Source organism: Schistocerca gregaria, chromosome 1 (assembly GCF_023897955.1).
Source record: "Schistocerca gregaria isolate iqSchGreg1 chromosome 1, iqSchGreg1.2, whole genome shotgun sequence".
Taxonomy (NCBI): Eukaryota; Metazoa; Arthropoda; class Insecta; order Orthoptera; family Acrididae; genus Schistocerca; species Schistocerca gregaria.
In genome coordinates this window covers 374,754,821-374,778,116 of record NC_064920.1, presented here as the reverse complement: position 1 = coordinate 374,778,116, position 23,296 = coordinate 374,754,821, and the positions used below count along the sequence as shown (strand labels likewise).

The following is a 23,296-nucleotide window of genomic DNA, read 5'->3' as shown; positions in this document are numbered from 1 at the left end:
ATTTCTTTAGCAAACCGACAAAAACAACTTCATTGTTCTGCAGGGTGATTAATGCTTGACTGAGAGAAAGGTGGAAATAAAATTAAACCTGAAACTAATTAACATATTTTAGCCTTCTGTAGTTATGTGAATGTATTTTAATTTACTTGATAGCTCCCGACCACAGAAATACGTTTTGTTTTCATTTGATGTGAGAGCAGTAAACAAAGAGGAAACAGCAAAATCACTAAATGTAAACATGGGTCACGTGGAGACTACCCACTTCCCCACTATAACTCTGACTGCTCTGCGCATCAGCCCTGGATTTACAATATTTCCCAACCGGGGCAACAGTAAACAGCGGTTTCTCGAACTGATTACGTCTATTTTGCCACTGACTGCTATATAAAATGAAATAGGCTTGTCTAATATTTCAGCAATTTTGACACACACCAAATAAACGAGACTGTTTTGGCACAAATGGTCATTTTTATAACACGACAGAATATAATTCATGTAGTACCAACATCAAATGCCTATTAGGCCTACCACAACAAGCAAAAGGCTTTATGTTAGGAAATAGTTCCACATTCCACTCATATACTACAATTTCTCACCAATTCTGCAACTATTCCTGCCATTGTCATAACTTATTTGGCAGTTAACTTCAATAACCCTACCACACTCACTGTTTTAATTATTGTTTGATTATTCTCTGGGTTGACATTGTTACACGTTCGCACAACGCGTTTTCTGCACTACTTCTAGTACAGAACTTAAACGGCTGCTAGCCGAGGACTGTACAACTGGCCCTTACTAGTGTAGTGGTCTGGCCAAAAATTTTCTTTGGCAAGAAGATAATAGATTATCTTTCTTACCTGTTATTCCTGTTAGTCATTTATTTCTATTCTGGTAGTCTGAATCTATAGATTTTGCTAGTAATTATAACAAAGCTGATCATTCGCAAACCCAGTCAACCATATTAACAGCAATTGGCATTCACCCTTTCAGCTTTATTCCGCTCAGCTTGTATAGCCCCGTCCCCTTTTGTCTGCAGGAAACTTTATTTCTAGATGCGACGAGGATTCCCCCCCGACAGAGACAACATGTACACTATGCACGCATTTAAAAATCAAGTTATGATTCATGCAAAAATCAACTTATAATGTGTCCAAAATATTATAAAACAAACAGGGGTGCATTTCAAAGTCATATGGATAATCATTAGACCAATGTGCGCCGGATGCTAGGCGCTTTGTGAAATAAGGTTTTTTCCCCCCTCAAGAATATGAATTTGGTCCCACCACCTAAAAAAATAAAAAAAAAAAAATGGGGAGCTGGGGGTGCACCCACCCAGATGTGAGAGAAGGTACTACTCACACTTTACTCAACTGCGCATGCGCATGGGCTCGCTCATAACTGCTAAAACGAATCTAATGAAACAGTTGTTACGTCATGGTTATTGGAGGTAATTTGTTGTTATGAAGCATAGCATACTCTTCCTAAAGCCTTTGACGCATTTTGCTGTTGGCAGGGGCTTGTACGAGGATTGTGTGTTGTCGTTATTGCTGTTGTATATGGCACATTTACTTTGCAATTTAAGTTTCATTTACATTATTTTTCTTGTTCATGTTTTATTGCTGCAGCATTATTCTGCAGTAGCAGGATACAGTAATATCCTTTGTTGGAGTATCGGTTCTTACCAGTCAAAAATTTTAACTGAAAACTTAAAAAATAAAAATTCCTGGGGTTTTCCCAGTTTTCACCCAGATGAAAAAATTCCCGGGTTTTTCCCAGATCTCCCGGTTGTACTGGGTGGTATAGATCCTGATGTAGCATTAGAGATCCAATCCTTCCTTTGAAGTGCCTTAAATCCTAAGATTTTTTCCTCACACATCTAAATAACTGTCTTATTTTTTGCCAACCTGCTTCAATTCCCTCTTCCATAAAGTTTTCTTCAGAGAGGACCCGGAATCTGTTTTGTAGTTCAAGAGCAAATGTTTCTTTGACCTGCGGTCTTTTAACCTTGGCACATCTATTTTCTTGCTCCTGTGATTGAGCTTGGTTATATTTGCCACTATCTTAAATCTGAATTCTGCCGAAGCTGGGTGGCAGTCACTTCCGATGTCTGCTCCTCTTCTATTTCCGACATCTAAAAAAAGTGTCAAAATTTGGAGATAATGACTATGTGGTCTATTTGATTTTCAGTAACGTGGTCTGGAGAAACCCACATTATCTTATGGCAGTTATGATGTGGAAACAATGTGCCTCCAATGACTAGGTCGTGTCCAGCACATGTGTCCATCAACAGTTCACCACTTACATTTCTGATCCCCGTGCCATACACACCCATTATACGTTCAAGCACTTCATTTTCTGAACTAACCTTTGCGTTCAAGTCACCTACTAAAATTTTTATGTCCCTAGACTGTTTGTCTGAGGACTCTGTTACGCTCTATGTAAAATGCATCTTTTAATTTTCCTTTGGCTATTTCAGTAAGTGCATAGTATTGAATTAAAGTGATACATCGCACATTTGTTTCAAAGCGCGCTGTTATAATGCGTTCTGAGACTGGTTTCCACTCCAGTAAGTTCTTCTAGCTGCTTTTAGATAGTAAGAGCCCTACACCATTCCTATGCATCGCGTCCTCACCTGTCTGACCCCACATACAGCAGTGCTCCGCTATTCTGTATTTGGAATTCCCAGATGATTATTCTTTCACGATTCTTAAACCAAGTGTCAACTATGATTAAGTTATGCTCTGTGCAAAATTCTACCAGGCGGCTTCCTCTTTCATTCATTACCCCCAGTCCATATTAATCTACTACTTTTCTTCTCTTCCTTTTCCTACAATCTAATTCCAGTCCCCCATGACTATTAAATTTTTGTCTTCCCTCACTATCTGAAAGATTTCTTTTATCTCATCATACATTTCTTCAATCTCTTCATCATCTGCGGAGTTAGCTGGCATATAAACTTTTACTAATGTGGTAGGTGTGGGCTTCATGTCTTATCTTGGATACAATAATGTATTCACTTTGCCACTATGCTGTTCACAGTAGTTTATCCACTTTCCTATTTTTTTTGTTCATTATGATACCTACTCCTGCATTACCACTATTTGATTTTGTACTTATAACCCTGTATTCACATGACCAGAAGTCTTGTACCTCCTACCAGCGAACTTCACTAATTCCCACTATACCCAACTTCAACCTACCCATTTCCCTTATTAAATTTTGTAACCTACCTGCCCGATTAACGTATCTGACATTCCATGCTCCGATCCGTAGAACGCCAGTTATGTTTCTCCTGATGATGTCGTCCTCCTGAATAGTCCCCGCTCGGAGATCGGGATGGGGGACTATTTCATCTCTGAAATATTTTACCCAAGAGGATGCTGTCGACATTTAACCATATAGTAAAGCTGCATGCCCTTGGGGAAAAATCACGGCTGTGGTTTCTCATTGTTTTCAGCCATTCGCAGTAACAGCACAGCAAGGCCATTTTGGTTGATGTTACAAGGCTGGATCAGTCAGTCAACACGACTGTTGCCCCTGAAACTACAGGAAAGGCTGCTGCCCCCTCTTCAGGAACCACACGTTTGTCTGGCCTCTCAACAGATACCCCTCTGTTGTGGTTGCACCTACGGTACGATTAACTGTATCGCTGAGGCATACAAGCCTCCTCACAAACAGCAAGGTCCATGGTTCACAAATAAATTACTTAAAATGGCATAAAGAGCAGGTACAGAAATCAAGAGACCAAAAATGTAACAAAATCACTGTTGTAGAATCACATACTGCAATTATAACAACAATAATATCATAGTTTTATAGTTGTTTGTAGAAACATAGTAGTAGGTAGTAATAGTAGTAGTAGTAATTGTTGCTGTCTTCAGTCTGAAGACTGGTTTGATGAAGCTCTCCATGCTACTCTACACTACGCAAGCCTCTTCATCTCTAAATATCTACTGCACGCTAGATCCTTCTGAGTCTGCTGACTGTACTCTTCTCTTGGTCTCCCTCTATGATTTTTAGCCCACACTTTTCTCCAGTACTAAATTGGTGATCCCTTAACATCTCAGAATGTGTCCTATCAACTGATCCCTTCTTTTAGGCAAGTTGTGCCACAAATTTCTTTTCTCCCCAATTCTATTCAGTACCAACTCACTCATTATGTGATCTACCCATCTCACTTGTTATGTGAGCTACCCATTACACAGTAATGCACCAAGTAGTCTAGATGGCCTTTACCTAGCTGTTGATGTCAAAAATCTGCTGCATTAAGTACAATCTGCTGAAAGAACTGTAGCTAGGCTTTCCCCCTACTACAAAATGAACTCTGCATTAACTTTTATGTGCACATGTGAGCGTGTATCAAACACAGAATGCATTATTAACCTCTCTGTTACCAGTTAACTAAGCATATATGTAAATATAACAATGTGAGGTGGTATGATTCGTAAGGTGCCATATATGAGGTCTTACTGAAATGGAAACCAGATATCGATATAAAATTTTCGGAATAAGGAGCTGCTATTATTTTTGCTGGACTGGTCAAGCTTATGATGGACAAAATTTTATATTATATAAAATACTTACGTTTCAATGACGGGTCCAACGTCTTTAATCCAGTAGCGGGAACCATCTTTGTGATCCTTCAATGAACCACTAGTGAAGCTCTTTATGTAATGGCTCAGCATCTTTTCTTCATTTTCATTTGCAGCATATTTCTATGACACATTGAAAAATAAGTAATCCAAATTTAAGGAAAATTAAAGAATGATTACTTTACAGCTTCTAAAGTTGTCTGTCAGACAGGTGTGCTGCCTGGATTGTGTAGAAACTCTGACAATACAGAAATAAAACAATGGAAGTCAAGGTTGGCATATCAACAATATTATGGAAAGGACAGACTGCTATTCACTGTAAAGATGGACACATTGAGCTGCAGACAGGCACAACGAAAAGAAACTGCTACCTCTGGCTGCTCTGGCCAGAATCTGACTGGAGATAGCAGTCACTTGTGTGTGTGTGTGTGTGTGTGTGTTTCATTTCTGAATAAGGCTTTGACTGAAAGCTCAATGTGTAACAGTTTTTTTGTTATGCTTCTCTCAACCAGATGTGTCATTTTTACGGTTAGTAACAATCTATCCCTTTCATGATACTGACAAAACAAAAACACACACATTTGACTTTTGACAGCCTGGTCTTTGTTTAACACCTCTTCATTCTTAACCATTTATTTTTCTTGAATTTACAAATACTTGCTACATACTAAAATGAAATTATAGCCTGGAAATGTAGTTAAAACATGAAAGGTCTGCACCCAGTAAAGTGCCTGGGTATGGGCTTGTCTTTTTAAGGAAATGAGGATGTCAAAAGTGTAGTTGTGACTCCAATATGTAGCATTTAATGTTAATCCTGAGACTGGGTTTGTACACTGCAGATGCCATCTTACTCTGTTTACCTGGATGTATGGCAGTCAAGAGTAAGTGGTAAGTGTGTGTGTGTGTGTGTGTGTGTGTGTGTGTGTGTGTTTTGTACTAAACGTACTAGTTTCTTCCTCATTCACTTCATGTACTGATCATAGGAAAATTGACTGCTTAAATGCCTCTGTGTTAAACTTAAGCTTTATCTCTTCTACAGCCTGTACGGAAGTGATATGTAGTTGAGCTGCAGCAAATTTGTAGCATCCTCCTCAGATTTAGTGAATATGGCCCAGTGGATAGCCTGTCAAAAACTGAACACAGATCAAGAATGAAAACAGGAACAAGGTGTACTTAACTGTGAAAAATGAGCTAAACGGACAGTGAACAGTCAAAAAGTAAAGAGTGCAACACTGAGTGAAGTGGAAGACCAATGGTGTCGTGGTTGAAGCCTTCGACTGCAAAGCAAACAAACCATGTTCATGTGATAAGAGTAAGTAGTGATTAATGAGAGTAGGCGAGATACCACATAGATGTCTCACAGAAATGAAAACAACAAACAGCTGTGAACTATATTACAACAAAGAAATTCAAGAGTCCAAACTTCCAAAACTGAATGCAACTTCAAAAACATTAAAACAGATGTTTAAACAGAGCACAAAGAAACTGTGTGATTGTGAAACTGTTCCGTTCATTTGTTGCAGCTTATGTGACAAATTATTATGTTCACATCATTTCCTTCGGTGTGATCACATTCACATTCATATTCATACAAACACATAAATCAGACAAGGAGGCAGATGCGATGGGGAGTTCCCTTATCAGTTAAAACTTGTTCTCAAAGCTCTGCAAATGGGCTTTTGTAAGACAACCGACATCTGTTTTCATTTTTCTACCAGTACAAGTGTTTCACCATTTCTGTGACCCTACATTCGCCATTAGTTGTATACATTCAACACTCCTTGTTAGTCTTGTTTCATCTGCACAGTCTGAGGTTGTGCTACAGTCCACCAGATCATTAACATGAATATAGAAAGCATCCCCACACATTTCACTGGAGCATGCCTTAGCTACTTCTACTTCTGTCAAAGACTCTTCATCTAAAATAATATACTTCAATCTCCATATCAAAAATCCTCAAGCCAGTCACAAAATTTTTATTTCATACTCCATTTAACCATATTTTTGTTAAGAAACTTTGTTGTGGTAGTGACTCAAATGCTATCAGAAAGTAAAACAATACTGCTTCTATCCTGTATGCATTGATCCATGGTTTTCAGAATGTAATGAGAGAAAATCATGAGTTGGGGGTTAGCACCACCAACGTTTTTGGAATCCATGCAAGTTGGCATGAAGAAAGTCATTTCCTTCAAGGTACCTCTGTTGGAGTGCCTAAGTTTTAAGCATACGAACCAATTCGGTTTTCATGTTCCAAAAGAAATTCTGTAAGAACTTCAGACTAGTTTTCAGCTTTAGATTAGAGTTAGCTGAAATCAGTCTCAATTTACAAGGAAATTCTCACACACTGTCACTGTTATGGTATATCATAAGGAACACTGAAGAACAAATCAACTGCCAATGCTGAGCAGCACTGCATTTGGCAACTGGAAGGTAAACTCTCCAACGGCTGTGATGAAAACAGTGGTCGACGATTTTGACTGCTACATCAGCCCCCTCAGTGAAAGCAGAAGGGTGTTCAAAAATATAGCAGGAAAGTGCACTCTATGTGCAGAGCGTGTTGTTCATTCAGGTAGTGGGTCTGCTTCAGATGGTTACACTTGTGCATGAGGCTGAGGCTTGTTTTGCGGCATGAGTATTGTCAGCACTTTTGGGAACTCATAAGCAGCTTTCACCCTTTCAATTAAGACTGTACTAGGCTTACCATTGAATAGTATATCCAGAGTTCGTGCTCCTCTTTTGATAACTTGATGTGGGCCATCGTGGTGGTGGGGGGGGGGGCACAATTGTACCAATGGTTTGACACTGTCGCCGTTTGTAACATGACATACGTGCGAATTTGCAAGTCACAGGGCATGTAAGTAGGTGTCATTCCAATGCTTGATGATGCTGAATGCATGCAATATTTTCCCCTCAGGTGACAAATGGAATCTGATTAGTCATGGTCGGACGGTTGTATGGAACTTGAGTTTATGAACTCGCCAGGAAGTTAAAGTGCTTCTCCGTACACAAGCTCCACTGAAGTTAATCCAAGTCCAGTTTTTAAGTGGTGTAAAGATCAAGCAAGACCATGGGTAAAGCAGCTATCCACCAAGAGTTGTGACATCAGTGCAACCTTTAAAGAACAGCCTCAACATTCGATCGCGCCACTGCTCAATGAATTGAGCAATGAACTCCAGACAGTTGTACCGTAATAATCAACACTTGGTTGTTCTGTCTGAAGGTGTAGACAAGCAGCTTGTGATTTGTAAATATCGTAAACACTCTAGCGTCCAACAGGGGGCAAAAGTACTTGATTGATTCATAGACAACAAGAACTCTCAACTAAGCATTCCATTTTTGTTGTGTAGAGGACAGCTTTTGTGAGAAGAAGGCAAGAGGTTTTCAAGTACTATCAACTTGCTGTTGCAACGCTGCACCAAGAGCAGTCTGGCTAGCATCAACCATATGTAGTGTGCCAGGAGTTTAGCATTAGATTTGCTGCCTCAAAAGCAGAGCTCACTTCACCTGTCCATTGGATCAGTGAATTTCCCTCAGTCTTAGGTCCAAAAAGTGTTGCAGTCAGTGGTTCTTGCCACTCAGCTGAGTGGGACAGATGATGTCACAAACACACATTTAGCAGTATTTAACACCACACCATGCTGTTCTAAGCACTTTAAAACCTCCACCAAGTTTTGATCGTATAGGTAAGCAAAAAAGAATGACAACCCTTGCAACACAGAATCGATAAATCTATGCCAAGACTAAGCAGTGCTGCATAAACCAAATGACATGAAGAGACACTTAAACAAGCCAAATGGTATGATTATGGCTGTTTTTGGAATACATTCGCCTGTCACAGGAATTAGTGTAAAGGATTTTGCACACTCCGGTGTACTTAACACAGTGATCCCATGTAGAGCACAGTTGTAATCTCTTAATAGGGGTACTGGATATCTGTCCAGAACTGTCCTTGCTTTAAGTGCATGATTATCACAAAATAGACACCACACACACACACACACACACACACACACACACACACACACACACCACTTCTTGGGTACTAGATTGAGAGTTGGTGACGGTGGACTGTTAAAAGGGCAAATAATACCTTCCCTAAGCATCAAGTCAATTTCCACTTTTGCAATAGCAAGAAGATCACCATGCCTTGGATAACTGCCGGACCATTGGTCTTTTGGTATAATGCATGGTATTGCGAAATACCTCTGTTGGAGCACCTGTTCGTCAGGTTATAGTTGGAAACTTCACAGTCAACTCGGCATACTTTATTTCTGCTGCCTGCAAAAGCTTGATGGCGTTTGTCACTGCACTGCATCTGAATCCAACTGTTGAAAATCCAGTGATGTTATCGACTAGTCTCACACTCGCTACATCTGGTAGTAGATGGTTATGTATTAGGAAGTTGGTTATAATTATGGGCTCTGTGACAACAGCAACGATGAAATTCCAGGTGAACGCATAACACAGGCCCATGTCCAGAACCATACGTTGTGTACTGTTTGTTTGCAATAGAAACACAAAATGAAATAGGTGGCTGACAATTGTAGAATAAAGTCCGTGGATAAATGCAAAAGTCTGAGCCAGTCTCCTCAAGAAATTTTTGTTCAGTCTTCCGATCAGTAATTAAGAGAAACTGAAACTTTGGCAATCAGACGTGCCTATATCCAAATGCTGCTGCCATTTTGGTTGGTTGGTTGGTTGGTTGCTTGCTTCTGAGGGGACCAAACAGCGAGGTCACCAGTCCCATCGGGTTAGGGAAGGATGGGGAAGGAAATTGGCTGTGCCCTTTCACAGGAACCATCCTGTCATTTACCTAAAGTGATTTAGGGAAATTGCTGAAAACCTAAATCAAGATGGCCAGACCCGGATTTGAACCATTGTCCTACCAAATGCGAGTCCAGTGTGCTAACCATTGCACCACCTCACTTCATTGCCATTTGGGTAGATGCAAGGTGAAATGCATTTGTGTGCTTGATCTCCATGTTTCTGGTGATATAAGCATACACCATGTGGCTGCTCAGCACCACTTAGAACCGACGAGTCGTGGAATAACTAGACAACCTCCTGAACTAGCGTTCTCTGTCACTGATGGAATTACAATGAGACAGCAGTTTACTTATCTGTTCAGCTAAAGCATCAATGTTATCTGAGAGGCCATCACAATCTGTGCATGTCACTGCCAATTACTAAGCACTTTTGTATGGTGCCACTACTACATTCATGGAGGGCTGCATTATTGCATCCTGAATTCTGTCATCCAGATCTTCGATTGTCTCTAATGCTATTAGAGTCTGAACCTGGGACAGAAGACAGCTACTCCAACTTGATCATGGCAAGATGTTTGGTACTGTTCCCATGTCGGGCAAATGTCTATACAAAATCTGAAAGTTTTATTGGGCCTTGAAGAAGGTGAGCGAATGATTTGACGTTGCCAGTGTGCTCTCTATCACTAGTCCACGTCACATGTATGATCCCATGTTTATCCCAGGCATTGGCAATGGTGACATAAGTGACACACTGGGCCACTGCTTTCACTTCGGACACCACAAAGAACGATTTATATGTTTCCCAAAGTATCACTGTTTATTCTTAATGTCTACTCAAGCTTTCCAAGTGTAAAACACTACTACTACTACTACTACTACTACTACTACTACTATTATTTCAGTAAACTTACTTTTGCATGATTCAAATTGTCAATAACAAGGTCCATCAGCTTTGAGTAATCACCTCGGGTAACTCTAAACTTACATCCTTCATACTCTTGATCATTTAATGTGATACCAGGGCAATCACCTGTATCCGCTGAAGCCAAACGAATCTGCAAAAGAATAAGAAACACAGAGCTACTGATTACTATTATTTTGTTTAAATGGAAGAAATCAATAATCAGTATTATCAACTTAACTGAAAGATGAAACTTTCATTTCACCACTTGAGTTATAGAAATACTCAGAAATACACACGACACACCTACAAAGACTGAGTTTTCTTCGAGTGCATGTACAGTACTGTAAACTTTGCACTTATCTCTTCTGTGTGTTTTCAGTAAGAAGGTGTGAGCATAATCAAGTCAATATGTGTATCATACATGTCACAAAATCTTAGAACTTTTTTCACAGTTCTGATTATTTCACCATTTTTACAATATTAGGTTTTCAGAACTTTTTTTACTCTTCCATACTCATTTAACTTCCAGCAATTAGTGTTTACTTGCAATAACTCATTTTACTATTATTCTACAAGACTTCATTCTTGCACCATATCCACATGAAGTGAAAATGTGAAGGGACTTGCACTACATAAAAGTGTACACGCTGACCTCGTCTGTTGACTGACAGAGACCGCAGACAGTTGAACAGGGTCGAAATGTGTAATAGGCAGATATCTAACCAGACCATCACACAGGAATTTCAAAACGCATCAGGATCCACTGCAAGTACTACGACAATTAGGCGAGAAGTCAGAAAACTTGGATTTCACAGTCTAGCTCATAAGACACACATCAAGCCGGTAAATGTCAAACGACACCTCACTTGATGTAAGGAGCGTAAACATCAGACAACTGAACAGTAGAAAAACGTTGTGTGGAGTGACAAATCACAGTATACAATGTGGTGATCTGATGGCAGGCTGTGGGTATGGCAAATACCTGGTGAACATCATCTTCTAGTGTGTGTTGTGTCAACAGTAAAATTTAGAGGTGGTGGTGTTATGGTGTGGTTATGTTTTTCATGGAAGGAGTTTGTACCTCTTGTTGTTAAGAATGGCAGTATCACAGCACACTGCCTACACTGATGTTTTAAGCACCTTCTCGCTTCCCATTGTTGAAGAGCAATTCGGGGATGGCAGTTGCATCTTTCAACATGATTGAGCTCCTGTTCATAATGCAAAGCCTGTGGGCGAGTGTTTACATGACAATAACATCCCTGTAATGGACTGGCCTGCACAGAGTCCTGACCTGAATCCTATAGAACACCTTTGGGATGTTGTGGAAAGCTGACTTCATTCCAGGCCTCACAACCAACATCAATACCTCTCCTCAGTGCAGCACACCGTGAAGAATGGGCTGCCATTCCCCAAGAAATCTTCCAGCACATGATTGAATGTATGCCTGTGAGAGTGGAAGCTGTCATCAAGGCTAAGGGTGGGCCAACACCATACTGAATTTCAGCATTACCTACAGAGGGTGCCACGAACTTGTACATCATTTTCAGCCAGGTCTCCAGACACTATTGATCACACAGTGTCTGTATAAACTGCACCAGCCACAAATAACATTGTCTTTTACTACCATTCCATTGTTGTTTTACAATTGCGAGCCCAAGTCTATTTCCTCAGCTAATACGGTGGTAAGTTGTGCCACCATACGTAAAAGTGAGCAGCAGTACCGTAGAGAGAGAGAGAGAGAGAGAGAGAGAGAGAGAGAGAGAGAGAGAGCGCTCACGATTCCAAGCTAGCAGTGCAATCCCACAATGAGGCACTTGTCTGCAAGATAATTAGCAACTGAGTAAGTTAGTGGTTGGGATCTGATACAAGTATACTGTTTAGTGCTTCTAGTGGGTCATTACTGTGGGGTAACACTTGCACGCGGCGTCAGAGTAATGTCATGAATGTTTGTTTTATTATTGTTTAATGAAACACTGATTTAGCTCATATAATTAAGTTTATTTTAATTTTTTCTCATACATCTTTAACTTCGTAATATTTATAAAGAATGGCAAGTCCGCTCGAGCATTAATATAACAATAAGCTAAGAGCCATGTCAATACTAACGACGAATTTCTCATTATCTAAATTGAAATACAGAAACAAACAACAAAAAATTATTGCAATGCTGGGATTCATGTACCCAGCAAAACTGCTGAAATGGTTTCATAGTTAGAAGCAGCTGCTTTTTGAGAAAATCAAAGGAATTGAAGGAAGCACATGGTTCATATACATATGTAGAAGCACATTGTCATTCAAATAATCATCACTAAGGCTTCCACATTCCTTGAAAGCTAAAACTAATACTTTGCCAGAAAACTTCTTGTGATACTTCAATATCTACATCTCTTAGGGTGTTCATGCGGACAAGGAAAAAAAATTACTGGATTTTTCCCAGAGATCACAATTAAAAATACACTTCCTCCCATGTGTAAATACACTTTTTCTGTGTTAAGTGGCAGGATACTTGTCCTTGAAACTGTAAAACTTATCAGTCCTTTGAATGGTTATGGTTTTATACACAGGCGAAGAATTTCCTGGCACTATAAAAAAAGACAAAACTCGGGAGGGGGGGACATGTTTCAGAAAGATCTTCGAGTTGTAGCAACACGTGGACTGCATATTCTCATATTACAAAAGTACAAATTCAAATTCCATGCAACTCCGCATGTTACTTTCCAAAGCATTGAAATCGAGATTGCGATGTACTTTCGTGAGCCAGTCATAGCACATGCCCCGTGATCTCGCCAGCCGATGAAAGCAGATAGAGCGTAGGACATGTGATGCAGTCAACCAATAGCAACAACACTTACGTAGAACGGACACGGACACACAAATAGGAAAAGTTGATGGTTTAAATTAATATACATAGTGCTGCTAAAAAAAAGCAAAGCTTTCACATATGATATTGGTATCAAAGATTAATAAGCTGCAAGAAAAGCTAAGCTTTTACATATAATAATGATCTTTTTTTGCACATAAGATACACAAGTGTGCCGGCAAAATTTTTAATAACGACATAAATATCAGCTACTGGGCTCGAAATTCTTCTGAACAGTCATCCTCAAAGAGCTGTATTTTAAAATAAGAATAAAATGCTCTGTGATTTGAGAAATTCATCATACATTCTCACACATAGTTTGTCTTGCATAAAAGGAAATTTACTTAGAACATAATGTTTTTCACACTACCTTTCACAATATCTTCCCACGGCCTGTTAGAAACAGGTTCATTTCAGCAGCTGCCAGACAGTGCCAGATTAACAGGTGTCACAGTGCTTGTGCCGCTACGATGACACAGTAAGCCCTTATTGTTTGTACATGTAAAACATTAAAAGATTTTACATTATGTCATAAAAGAAACAAGACATCAGAGGATACTCCAAGAGCACCGGAATGTCATGACCCACACTAAAATGCATAATTCAGGTTAAAGTGCACATTCGTACGTCCACATTACCAATGAAGTAGACCAAGGCCTTATGTTAAGCTTTTCAATGTGGTTTTTGGTATGTTAATATTCTTGGAGAGCCAGTACTGTATTATCTCATGTTTGGTTCTTTATTATGGCATGATGCCATATGTGCTAGAAAATGAAAACGTGCCCTTGAAATTCAGTGAACAGTTGAAACTACCCAATAGTGAAGAATTAAACATTTTGTTTCAAATAAATTGACTGCCTCCACATAAAAGATTAACAAAAGCCAAATTTATTAAGCAAACTGACAAAAATAATTTCGTTGTTGTGCAATGTGATTAATAATTGACTGTCAGAAAAGTGGAAATAAAATCAAATCTGAAATTAATAACACATTTTAGCCTTCCGTAGTTATGTGAATGTATTTTAATAAAGTTGATAGCTCCTGGCCACAAAAATCCAATTTGTTTTCATTTGACATGAGAGCAGTAAACAAAGAGGAAACAGCAAAATCACTAAATGTAAACACGTGTGACATGGAGACAACCCACTTCCTCACTATAATTCAGACTGCTCTGTGCATCAGCCCTGGGTCTATGATATTTCCGAACCGGTGCAATACTACATAGTTCAAAAACGGACAGGGATGCGTTTCAAAATCATATGAATAACCGATAGACCAACGTGCACTGGATGCTAGACACCTTGTGAAATGAGGTTTTTTCCTCAAGAATGAGTTTGGTGGCCTATCTCCCTCCCCCAAAAATTGCAGCCCAGGGCAGATACTCCAGTCTGCTGCCCCCCGCCCCCCTTCTGCCCCCTTGATACAGGCCTGTTGTACATGCGTGAATCTGGCAGCTTGGGCGTGCCAGTAAAATTTTTCTGGGTAGCATCTCACTGCTTGCAGCTACTGCTTATATAGATAACAGCCACAGTTGGGTGGGGGTAGTGGAGGGGAGGGTAGCCAAATGTGAGAGGAGGTACTACTCACACGACTCAACTGTGCACGCGCATGAGCCAGATCGCAACTGCTCAAATGAATCTAATGTGAACAGTTGTGACGTCACACTCTTCTGAGGCAATTTATTGTTATGAAGCATTGCATAGTCTTCCTCAAGCCATTGACACATCTTGCTGCTGGCTGACGCTTGTATGAGCACTGTATTTTGTTGTTGTATATGGTGCATTTCCTTTGCAATTTAAGCTTTATTTTCGTTTTTCTTATGTTGTTGATGTTTTATTGCTGCAGTATTATATAAAATACATGTTATTACTAACTGCAAAATTACTAAATAGTTAATCCAATGGCACCATTATCAATTATAGCTTGGCACCTCATTGGCATGCTTTTCACGAGATTTTCTGCATATTCTCTCAATATCATCCCGATTTTGTATCAAAGCTGCTTCAAAGTATATATTGGGCTTCCTTTAAGCCTATCTTATTATACGAACATACATTTTCAACTGGATTTGTATTCAGAGACATTGGAGGCCAATCTATCGTGAACAGCACAGTGTCTTGATCCACTTCACAACTTATGTCTTTGACTTTCTAAGAATTTAGCAGCAGCTTCTTACAAAAGCTTTAGTCCCTTTAGATAATTTATAAAGAACACCAACTCATGACACATCAGATATTTTGCACTCATTTTAAACAGCAACTGCCATACAAAACATTCAACTTACACTGACACTGTCACACTGCTTATCAACACACTGTGCAAAAGCGCACTAAGCACAGATTTGAGACCACTACCAGAAATGTTGCTGCAGATATTACGCTTAAAAAAAGCGTGTACACTTTCTTGAGAAATGACTTTATATTCCTAGAGTCATCATTTAAGGCCAGTTCTTGAGACTTCGTTAATAGACTATATCAGGATAATGTACGTCTATTTTCAAGAGCCTGTCAGTTCATTTCTTTTAACATCTCAGTGACACACTCCTGTGTGTCAAACAAACTTGTGACCATTTGTGCTGCTCTTCTCTGTGTACATTCAATATCTTCTGCTGGTCCTTTGGTAGAGGTCCCACACTATTTCTGCAAAATTCTAGGATCGGTTACATGACTGATTTGTAGACGATCTCCTTTATAGACTGTCCACATTTCCCCAGAGTATTTGTATGAGTTTATAGATCCCAGTTGTGACTCACTAACATTATATTAATAAGATACTATGATTTTCTTTTGCGAAATGTACGTTTTACATTTTTGAACATTTAAAACAAGTTGACAATCATTGCTCTACTTTGAAATATTGGCACAGCTTTGTTCAGCCTGTATTTTGTAGTAGGAAACTGCATCATCTGCAATCACATTCGTTCTGCGTATGTGCAAGCTGCTTGGGAATCCTCAGCTGCCTGAGCTAAGCCAGTGGAGTACAATGGCCTAAGCTACGGCCTGGCTCCAGGATTACGTGCAGACCAGTCATTTGCCCAACCTGCCTATCTGTTCCCATGCCTGCCCATCTGCTCCCAGGTAGACATGCGAACTACAACAGCCTGACCTAGACTGCTTGAAAGTACTTCTCAACTATGGACATGCTAGACGCTGATGAGGCTGACCAAGAAAAGAGAGCCTTCAAAACTCCCGTGGGTTTTTTTGAGTTTAAAGTTATGCCATTTTTCAGTATGAGTAATAAAATTTTCTCATGTTTCCTGGCTGTCAAGTGGTTAAATTGCTTCATACTTTCAATCAAGTACTACTCAGTGATTTTTAAGTGGTAACTGACTGTCATGTCATCAAAGGCCTCATTGTTATACGGCTGAGCTGCCAGATTAAACATAACCAATCCTCAATCCATAATACGAATTCAAGTGAAAACACACACACACACACACACACACACACACACACACACACACACACACACGTCTCTGGCTGCCAGGGCCAGTCCCGACCCTGGCAACCAATGACAGTGGTCATGTGTGTGATTTGTGTTCATGTGAATGAATGTGTTTTTTTATTTTATTTATTTATTTATTTATTTATTTTTTTTGGAAGAAGGCCTTCAGGCTGAAAGCTTACGTGTTTAATAGTATTTTGTTGTGCCTAATCTGCAACTGAACATTACCACTGTAAGGTGAGTAGCAATCTATCCTTTTCCATACCAGCAAAATCTATCCTTTTCGTAATATTGTTATTATACGAACCTGGATTTTCTGAATAAGAAAATATTAACATCACACTTCAATCTTGTAATGACTGGATTCCTGCTGTGTGGAGTCACCAGCCACCATTTTAATTGTGGGTGCTTTCTAAAATCTTACTACACTATCCCACAATGCTAAATTTCAACATCACTGTAAAATACACATAAATGCTATTGTCACACATCCTCTAGATCCATAATGCCTGCCACTGTAAAATACACATAAATGCTATTATCACAAATCCTCTAGACCATAATGCCTGCTTAAATGACACATACTCTACTGTGGTTTAGAACTCCATGTAATCTTCTTACACTATTTTATGATGAAAGCATTGTTTACAACATTGTGAAATTTTACAGATCTCTTATGTCTTCATATCAATGGCTTCTGGGCGTGTGACAGCCTTGATAATAGGGCCATGTCACCTTTTTTCAGTAAGTTCTGACACTGACCTCAGAACTCCTGACAGAAGTCCTATAACATATGACAAGGATTTCTCTTGATTGGTTCATACAGTACGATTTGAAGTCTGCTGGACATTATCTGTGAACACCTTAAGCCTACCTGAGCAATGATTAGATTCAGTGCTTTCTTGACTCTGCACTTCACAAGAACATTGTTAAGAGTAAAGTTAATCACATGTGATGCCTGTGCAATTTCTCACTGCATGTCAACTGTTGTGCGCCTACAATCATGTGGTGTTCAAACTCATTCATTTTCTATTGCTGACTTATTCCAAGAGAAACCACATCTATGGCAATGGTGCAACTGCATTTATAATTTCCCATGCACGTAACTTGACATCACATTCAAGAGGGTGCGTGAAGGCTTTGTCAAAGTGTACAATGATACCACTTTTAAGATAATTTATATGAATAATTTATTTAGTGGACATTCTGAGTCCTGCTTTTGTTTGGTAGGTTATCTGCTGTTTAACGGCATTTTTTCACACACAATGTGCTGTGAGAAAGAGAAAAATCTTCACAGTGAATCTATCACTCTGCAGCAAAGTGTGTGTTTATTTGGAACTTTCTGGCAGATTGAAACTGTGTGTCTCTACCAAGACTCAAAGCTAAAACATTGCATCTTGCAGGCAATGCTCTTACTGAATGAGCTTTTGAGAGATGACGCATGATTCATTTTCACAACTTCATTTCTACCTTTCCAAACTTCACAGAAGTTGTCCTCCTGCCTCCATAGATGTGAAGTCAGCACATCTGTCTGCCATGCAAAGGACCCAGGTTTAATTCCTAGAACTGGTAGGAGTTTTTTGTTTAGCAGGAAGATTGGAACAGGGTACATGTAGCCTCGTGATACCACTTCAGTAAGAAGCAGCAGCTCCACTGTGTGGGAAGCTAAAACACCTAGAAGAGCAGTGTGCTGACCCAGCACTGCATCTGAATGACACTGCCGGCCGAGGGCAACAAGGTGGCTTGCAGGTACTGAGTATCAAGGCTGGCACACAGAGAGAGAAAGCAAAAGTTTTCCTCAGAAAGGTATGTAGGGGGATTTCTGAGAAATTTGGAAGATAGGACAGAAGTACTGGCTGAAGTGAAGCTGTGAGTGTATTTTATAAGTCATATATGAATAGTTCATAGTCAGAGCATTACCCACAAAAGGCAAGATTCTGAGTTCAAGACCCAGTACAGTAAACAGTTTCAATCTGCCAGAAAGTTTCAAGAGAAAAACTCTCATCATACTCACTCAGTTTTGAGAGCAAATCCAAAGTCATGAAATTACATTTAGGAACATCGCTCTGTTGGTGAGCAACTGCTATTCTACTAACGTGACAGATACAATGGACTAAATTTTTTGGGGTCATTCGCTTGCACTCAAATTAGTGGAAAGGAATGAGATGAAGGTTCTCTTCTTCCAGTACTATGATGAATAACATTTGAACTTCATGTGAAATAGCACACTTTGTACTAACATGTAGAGACAATTTTTAGGAATGAAAAATTGTTTTGTAAGCAGCAAATACTGCTGAACACATTGTAGCCACTGGACATTTGATCACATCTACATTGTGCCCATGTTCAATATTAAAATAAACCATACAACATATCATTTCCCATTTCTTTGAATCTCCGGACACACAGTAATTTAGAGGATAAAAAATTACTCCCCATAAAACAAAAAACTATTTTTACTTGAGCCAGTCAATACAGGATTTAAAAAAAATCATAGTATTTTTCATAAGCTTCCAAACCGTTCTGCATTTATCTCTTTCTCCATCCCAATTTTTAGGTCATGAGGAATCAATGAAAAATTAGGAGAAATATGTACATGTCCACCAACATAGGCCCTACTTATTAACAGCACAGCCCCCTTGGCACTTGGCTGTACTACGCTAGCGTGCCTTTCAATTACATCAATATCCACAATGTGTGAGGAAATCAAATTTAAAATTCAATTACTTTAAAAAAGTAGGAAATTATCACGAAATAAAATAGAATGTTGCTGAGTAAAACAATCTACATACAATTGTTGTTATGGCATTTACTGTTGAACAATATCTGGCACCATTTTCACACTTCTCCACCAATGTGAAAATTTTAAATATATTAACAACAAATTAATGTTCGAGCTATACTGATATTAACAGAAACTGATGTGATCCATTATATTGAAGAAGTATGAAGACAAGTAGAATCAAGTTCTACCTTTCATACTGCATAACTTCTTCTACTTACGGTTTTTGAGCCCAAAGTTGTAAATAAATCTGTGTTTCTACATACATGTCAATAGCCATGAATTTCTGTTACATTACCTCAAAAACTGTTACCCCATCTTCTGAATACTTGAAAGTCCTGGTATTATAGGCATCCATTTCATTCTTTTTAAGAAAACCATTTACCATTTCAGCATCTTTTAGTGTACAATTCGAAGAAAAATACGTTGTGATTCCCTGCAAATCATAAGGTAAAAGAATTAATTCTCTTTCGAAAAACTTCACATATGAAAAAATGAAACAGTGTTAAAATGTAATAGATGTTGATAAAATTTATCACTGTCAAAAACGGAAGGCAAATGTTGATCCCTACATCAATATTGGCAGACCTTCATAACACATAACATAATTACTTTCAAATGAAAAATGAAGTTATACCTTCATATGACAGACTGACACTGTGTATCTCCAGAGTCGTCTAATGGGAAGTTCCGGGTTTGGACAATTTGTAGTATGTACTTGTAAGGTGTGAAACATGCTTTTCCACTTAATACAAGTTAAACTATGGAATCGGCACTGAATGAAATCTACATCAAGATTACAGTTCCAAGTAAGACCAAAAACAATTTTAATATAAATTAGCTGGAAACTCATAAATAAAATAGAAAGAAACTTCCACATGGGAAAAATATATTAAAAACAAAGATTCCAAGACTTACCAAGCGCGAAAGTGCCGGCAGACAGGCACAATGAACAAAACTCACAAACACACACACAGAATTACTAGCTTTCACAACCGATGGTTGCTTCTTCAGGAAAGAGGGAAGGAAAGGGAAAGACGAAAGGATGTGGGTTTTAAGGGACAGGGTAAGGAGTCATTCCAATCCCGGGAGCGGAAAGACTTCCCTTAGGGAGAAAAAAGGACAGGTGTACACTCGCACGCGCGCGCGCTCACACACACACACACACACACACACACACACACACACACACACACACACACACACACACACGCGCGCGCTCACACACACACACACACACACACACACACACACACACACACACGCGCGCGCACACACACACACACACACACACACACACACACACACACACACACACACGAAGAAAAACATGTATTTGTGTGTGTGTGTGTGTGTGTGTGTGTGTGTGTGTGGGCGCGCGCGCGCGAGCGAGCGAGTGTACGCCTGTCCTTTTTTTCCCCCTAAGGGAAGTCTTTCCGCTCCCGGGATTGGAATGACTCCTTATCCTGTCCCTTAAAACCCACATCCTTTCGTCTTTCCCTTTCCTTCCCTCTTTCCTGAAGAAGCAACCATCGGTTGCGAAAGCTAGTAATTGTGTGTGTGTGTGTGTGTGTGTGTGTTCATTGTGCCTGTCTGCGGGCGCTTTCCTGCTTGGTAAGTCTTGGAATAAGGTAAGACTTTCTGCTCCCGGGATTGGAATGACTCCTTATCCTCTCCCTTAAAACCCACATCCTTTCATCTTTCCTTTTCCTTGGCAACTTGAAATTAGCGGAGATTGAGGCCTGGTGGATAACGAGAAGAGAGGATATATTGAAAGGCAAATTCCCATCTCCAGAGTTCGGATAGGTTGGTGTTGGTGTGAAGTATCCAGATAACTCGGACGGTGTAACACTGTGCCACGATGTGCTGGCCGTGCACCAAGGCATATTTAGCCACAGGGTGATCCTCATTACCAACAAACACTGTCTGCCTGTGTCCATTCATGCAAATGGACAGTTTGTTGCTGGTCATTCCCACATAGAAAGCGTCACAGTGTAGGGAGGTCAGTTGGTAAATCACATGGGTGCTTTCACACGTGGCTCTGCCTTTGATCGTGTACACCTTCCGGGTTACAGGACTGGAGTAGGTGGTGGTGGGAGGGTGCATAGGACAGGTTTTACACCGGGGGCGGTTGCAAGGGTAGGAAGCAGAGGATAGGGAAGGTGGTTTGGGGATTTCATAGGGATGAACCAAGAGGTTACGAAGGTTAGGTAGACGGCGGAAAGACACTCTTGGTGGAGTGGGGAGTATTTCATGAAGAATGGATCTCATTTCGGGGCAGGATTTTAGGAAGTCGTATCCCTGCTGGAGAGCCACATTCAGTGTCTGATCCAGTCCCGGGAAGTATCCTGTCACAAGTGGGGCACTTTTGGGGTTCTTCTGTGAGAGGTTCTGGGTTTGAGGGGATGAGGAAGTGGCTCTGGTTACCTGCTTCTGTACCAGGTCGGGAGGGTAGTTGCGGGATGTGAAAGCTGTTTTCAGGTTGTTGGTGTAATGGTCCAGGGATTCAGGACTGGAGCAGATTCGTTTGCCACGAAGGCCCAGGCTATAGGGAAGGGACCGTTTCATATGGAATGTGTGGCAGCTGTCATAATGGAGGTACTGTTGCTTGTTGGTGGGTTTGATGTGGACAGATGTGTGAAGCTGGCCATTGGACAGATGGAGGTCAACGTCAAGGAAAGTGGGACGGGATTTGGAGTAGGACCAGGTGAATCTGATGGAACCAAAGGAGTTGAGGTTGTAGAGGAAATTCTGGAGTTGTTCTTCACTGTGAGTCCAGATCATGAAGATGTCATCAATAAATCTGTACCAAACTTTGGGTTGGCAGGCTTGGGTAACCAAGAAGGCTTCCTCTACGTGACCCATAAATAGGTTGGCATATGAGGGGGCCATCCTGGTACCCATGGCTGTTCCCTTTAATTGTTGGTATGTCTGGCCTTCAAAAGTGAAGAAGTTGTGGGTCAGGATGAAGCTGGCTAAGGTGACGAGGAAAGAGGTTTTAGGTAGGGTGGCAGGTGATCGGTGTGAAAGGAAGTGCTCCATTGCAGCGAGGCCCTGGACGTGCGGGATATTTGTGTATAGGGAAGTGGCATCAATGGTTACAAGGAGATATATATATATGATGTAAATAAAATAGAAAGAAACTTCCACATGGGAAAAATATATTAAAAACAAAGATTCCAAGACTTACCAAGCGGGAAAGTGCCGGCAGACAGGCACAATGAACAAAACATACAAACACACACACAGAATTACTAGCTTTCGCAACCGATGGTTGCTTCTTCAGGAAGGAGAGGGAAAGACGAAAGGATGTGGGTTTTAAGGGAGAGGGTAAGGAGTCATTCCAATCTCGGGAGCGGAAAGACTTCCCTTAGGGGGGGAAAAAAGGACAGGTGTACACTCGCGTGCACACACACACATGCACACATATCCATCCGCACATACACAGACACCGAGACAACAAGAAATCACAGAATATGGAAATTCACTAACTGTGACTAACTCAGGATACACAAAACACTAAACGCAAACTTCAGCACTGAGACAACAGCAAAAAAAGCATTTCCAACAACTGAAAATGAATATCAGATATGGACTACCATTAAAAAAGTGGCACAAGTGAGTCATATAATTACTAACACACTTGCAAGCTAAGAAAAAAATCTGATGTTCCTAGCATTAGTCCTGTCAGCAATGAAAGGTAAATAGGAATGAATGAAGGTTAGGATTTAATATCTTGTTGACAGCACCATCATTAAGGGTGAAAAAGTAGTGCAGATGGACAAGAGTGTGGGAACAAAATTTGCCAAGGATTTTTTGAAGGAAACATCTACTCTTTACCTGAAGCAATTTAGTGAAGACTCTAAATAGATAAATCAGGATGGTCAGGTTGGAGTTTGAGCCCTGCTACTCCCAAATAAAAATGCAGTGTCTTTATCACTAAAAGTT

The 23,296-nt window shown here is 40.1% G+C and overlaps 1 protein-coding gene across 6 annotated transcripts in view; it reads right to left on the bottom strand.

The window, feature by feature from the left end:
- The window catches only part of LOC126347167 (dipeptidyl peptidase 3), a 187,956-nt gene that overhangs the window by 65,482 nt on the left and 99,178 nt on the right, over positions 1-23,296 (bottom strand). For all 6 annotated transcript variants that reach the window (XM_050002252.1, XM_050002251.1, XM_050002250.1 and 3 more), the window contains exons 5-7: positions 19,647-19,784; positions 10,270-10,413; positions 4,585-4,715 (exon numbers count right to left, since the gene is read on the bottom strand). In XM_050002252.1, the coding sequence (XP_049858209.1) occupies positions 4,585-4,715; positions 10,270-10,413; positions 19,647-19,784 (413 nt within the window). The remainder of the gene's footprint in view (positions 1-4,584; positions 4,716-10,269; positions 10,414-19,646; positions 19,785-23,296) is intronic.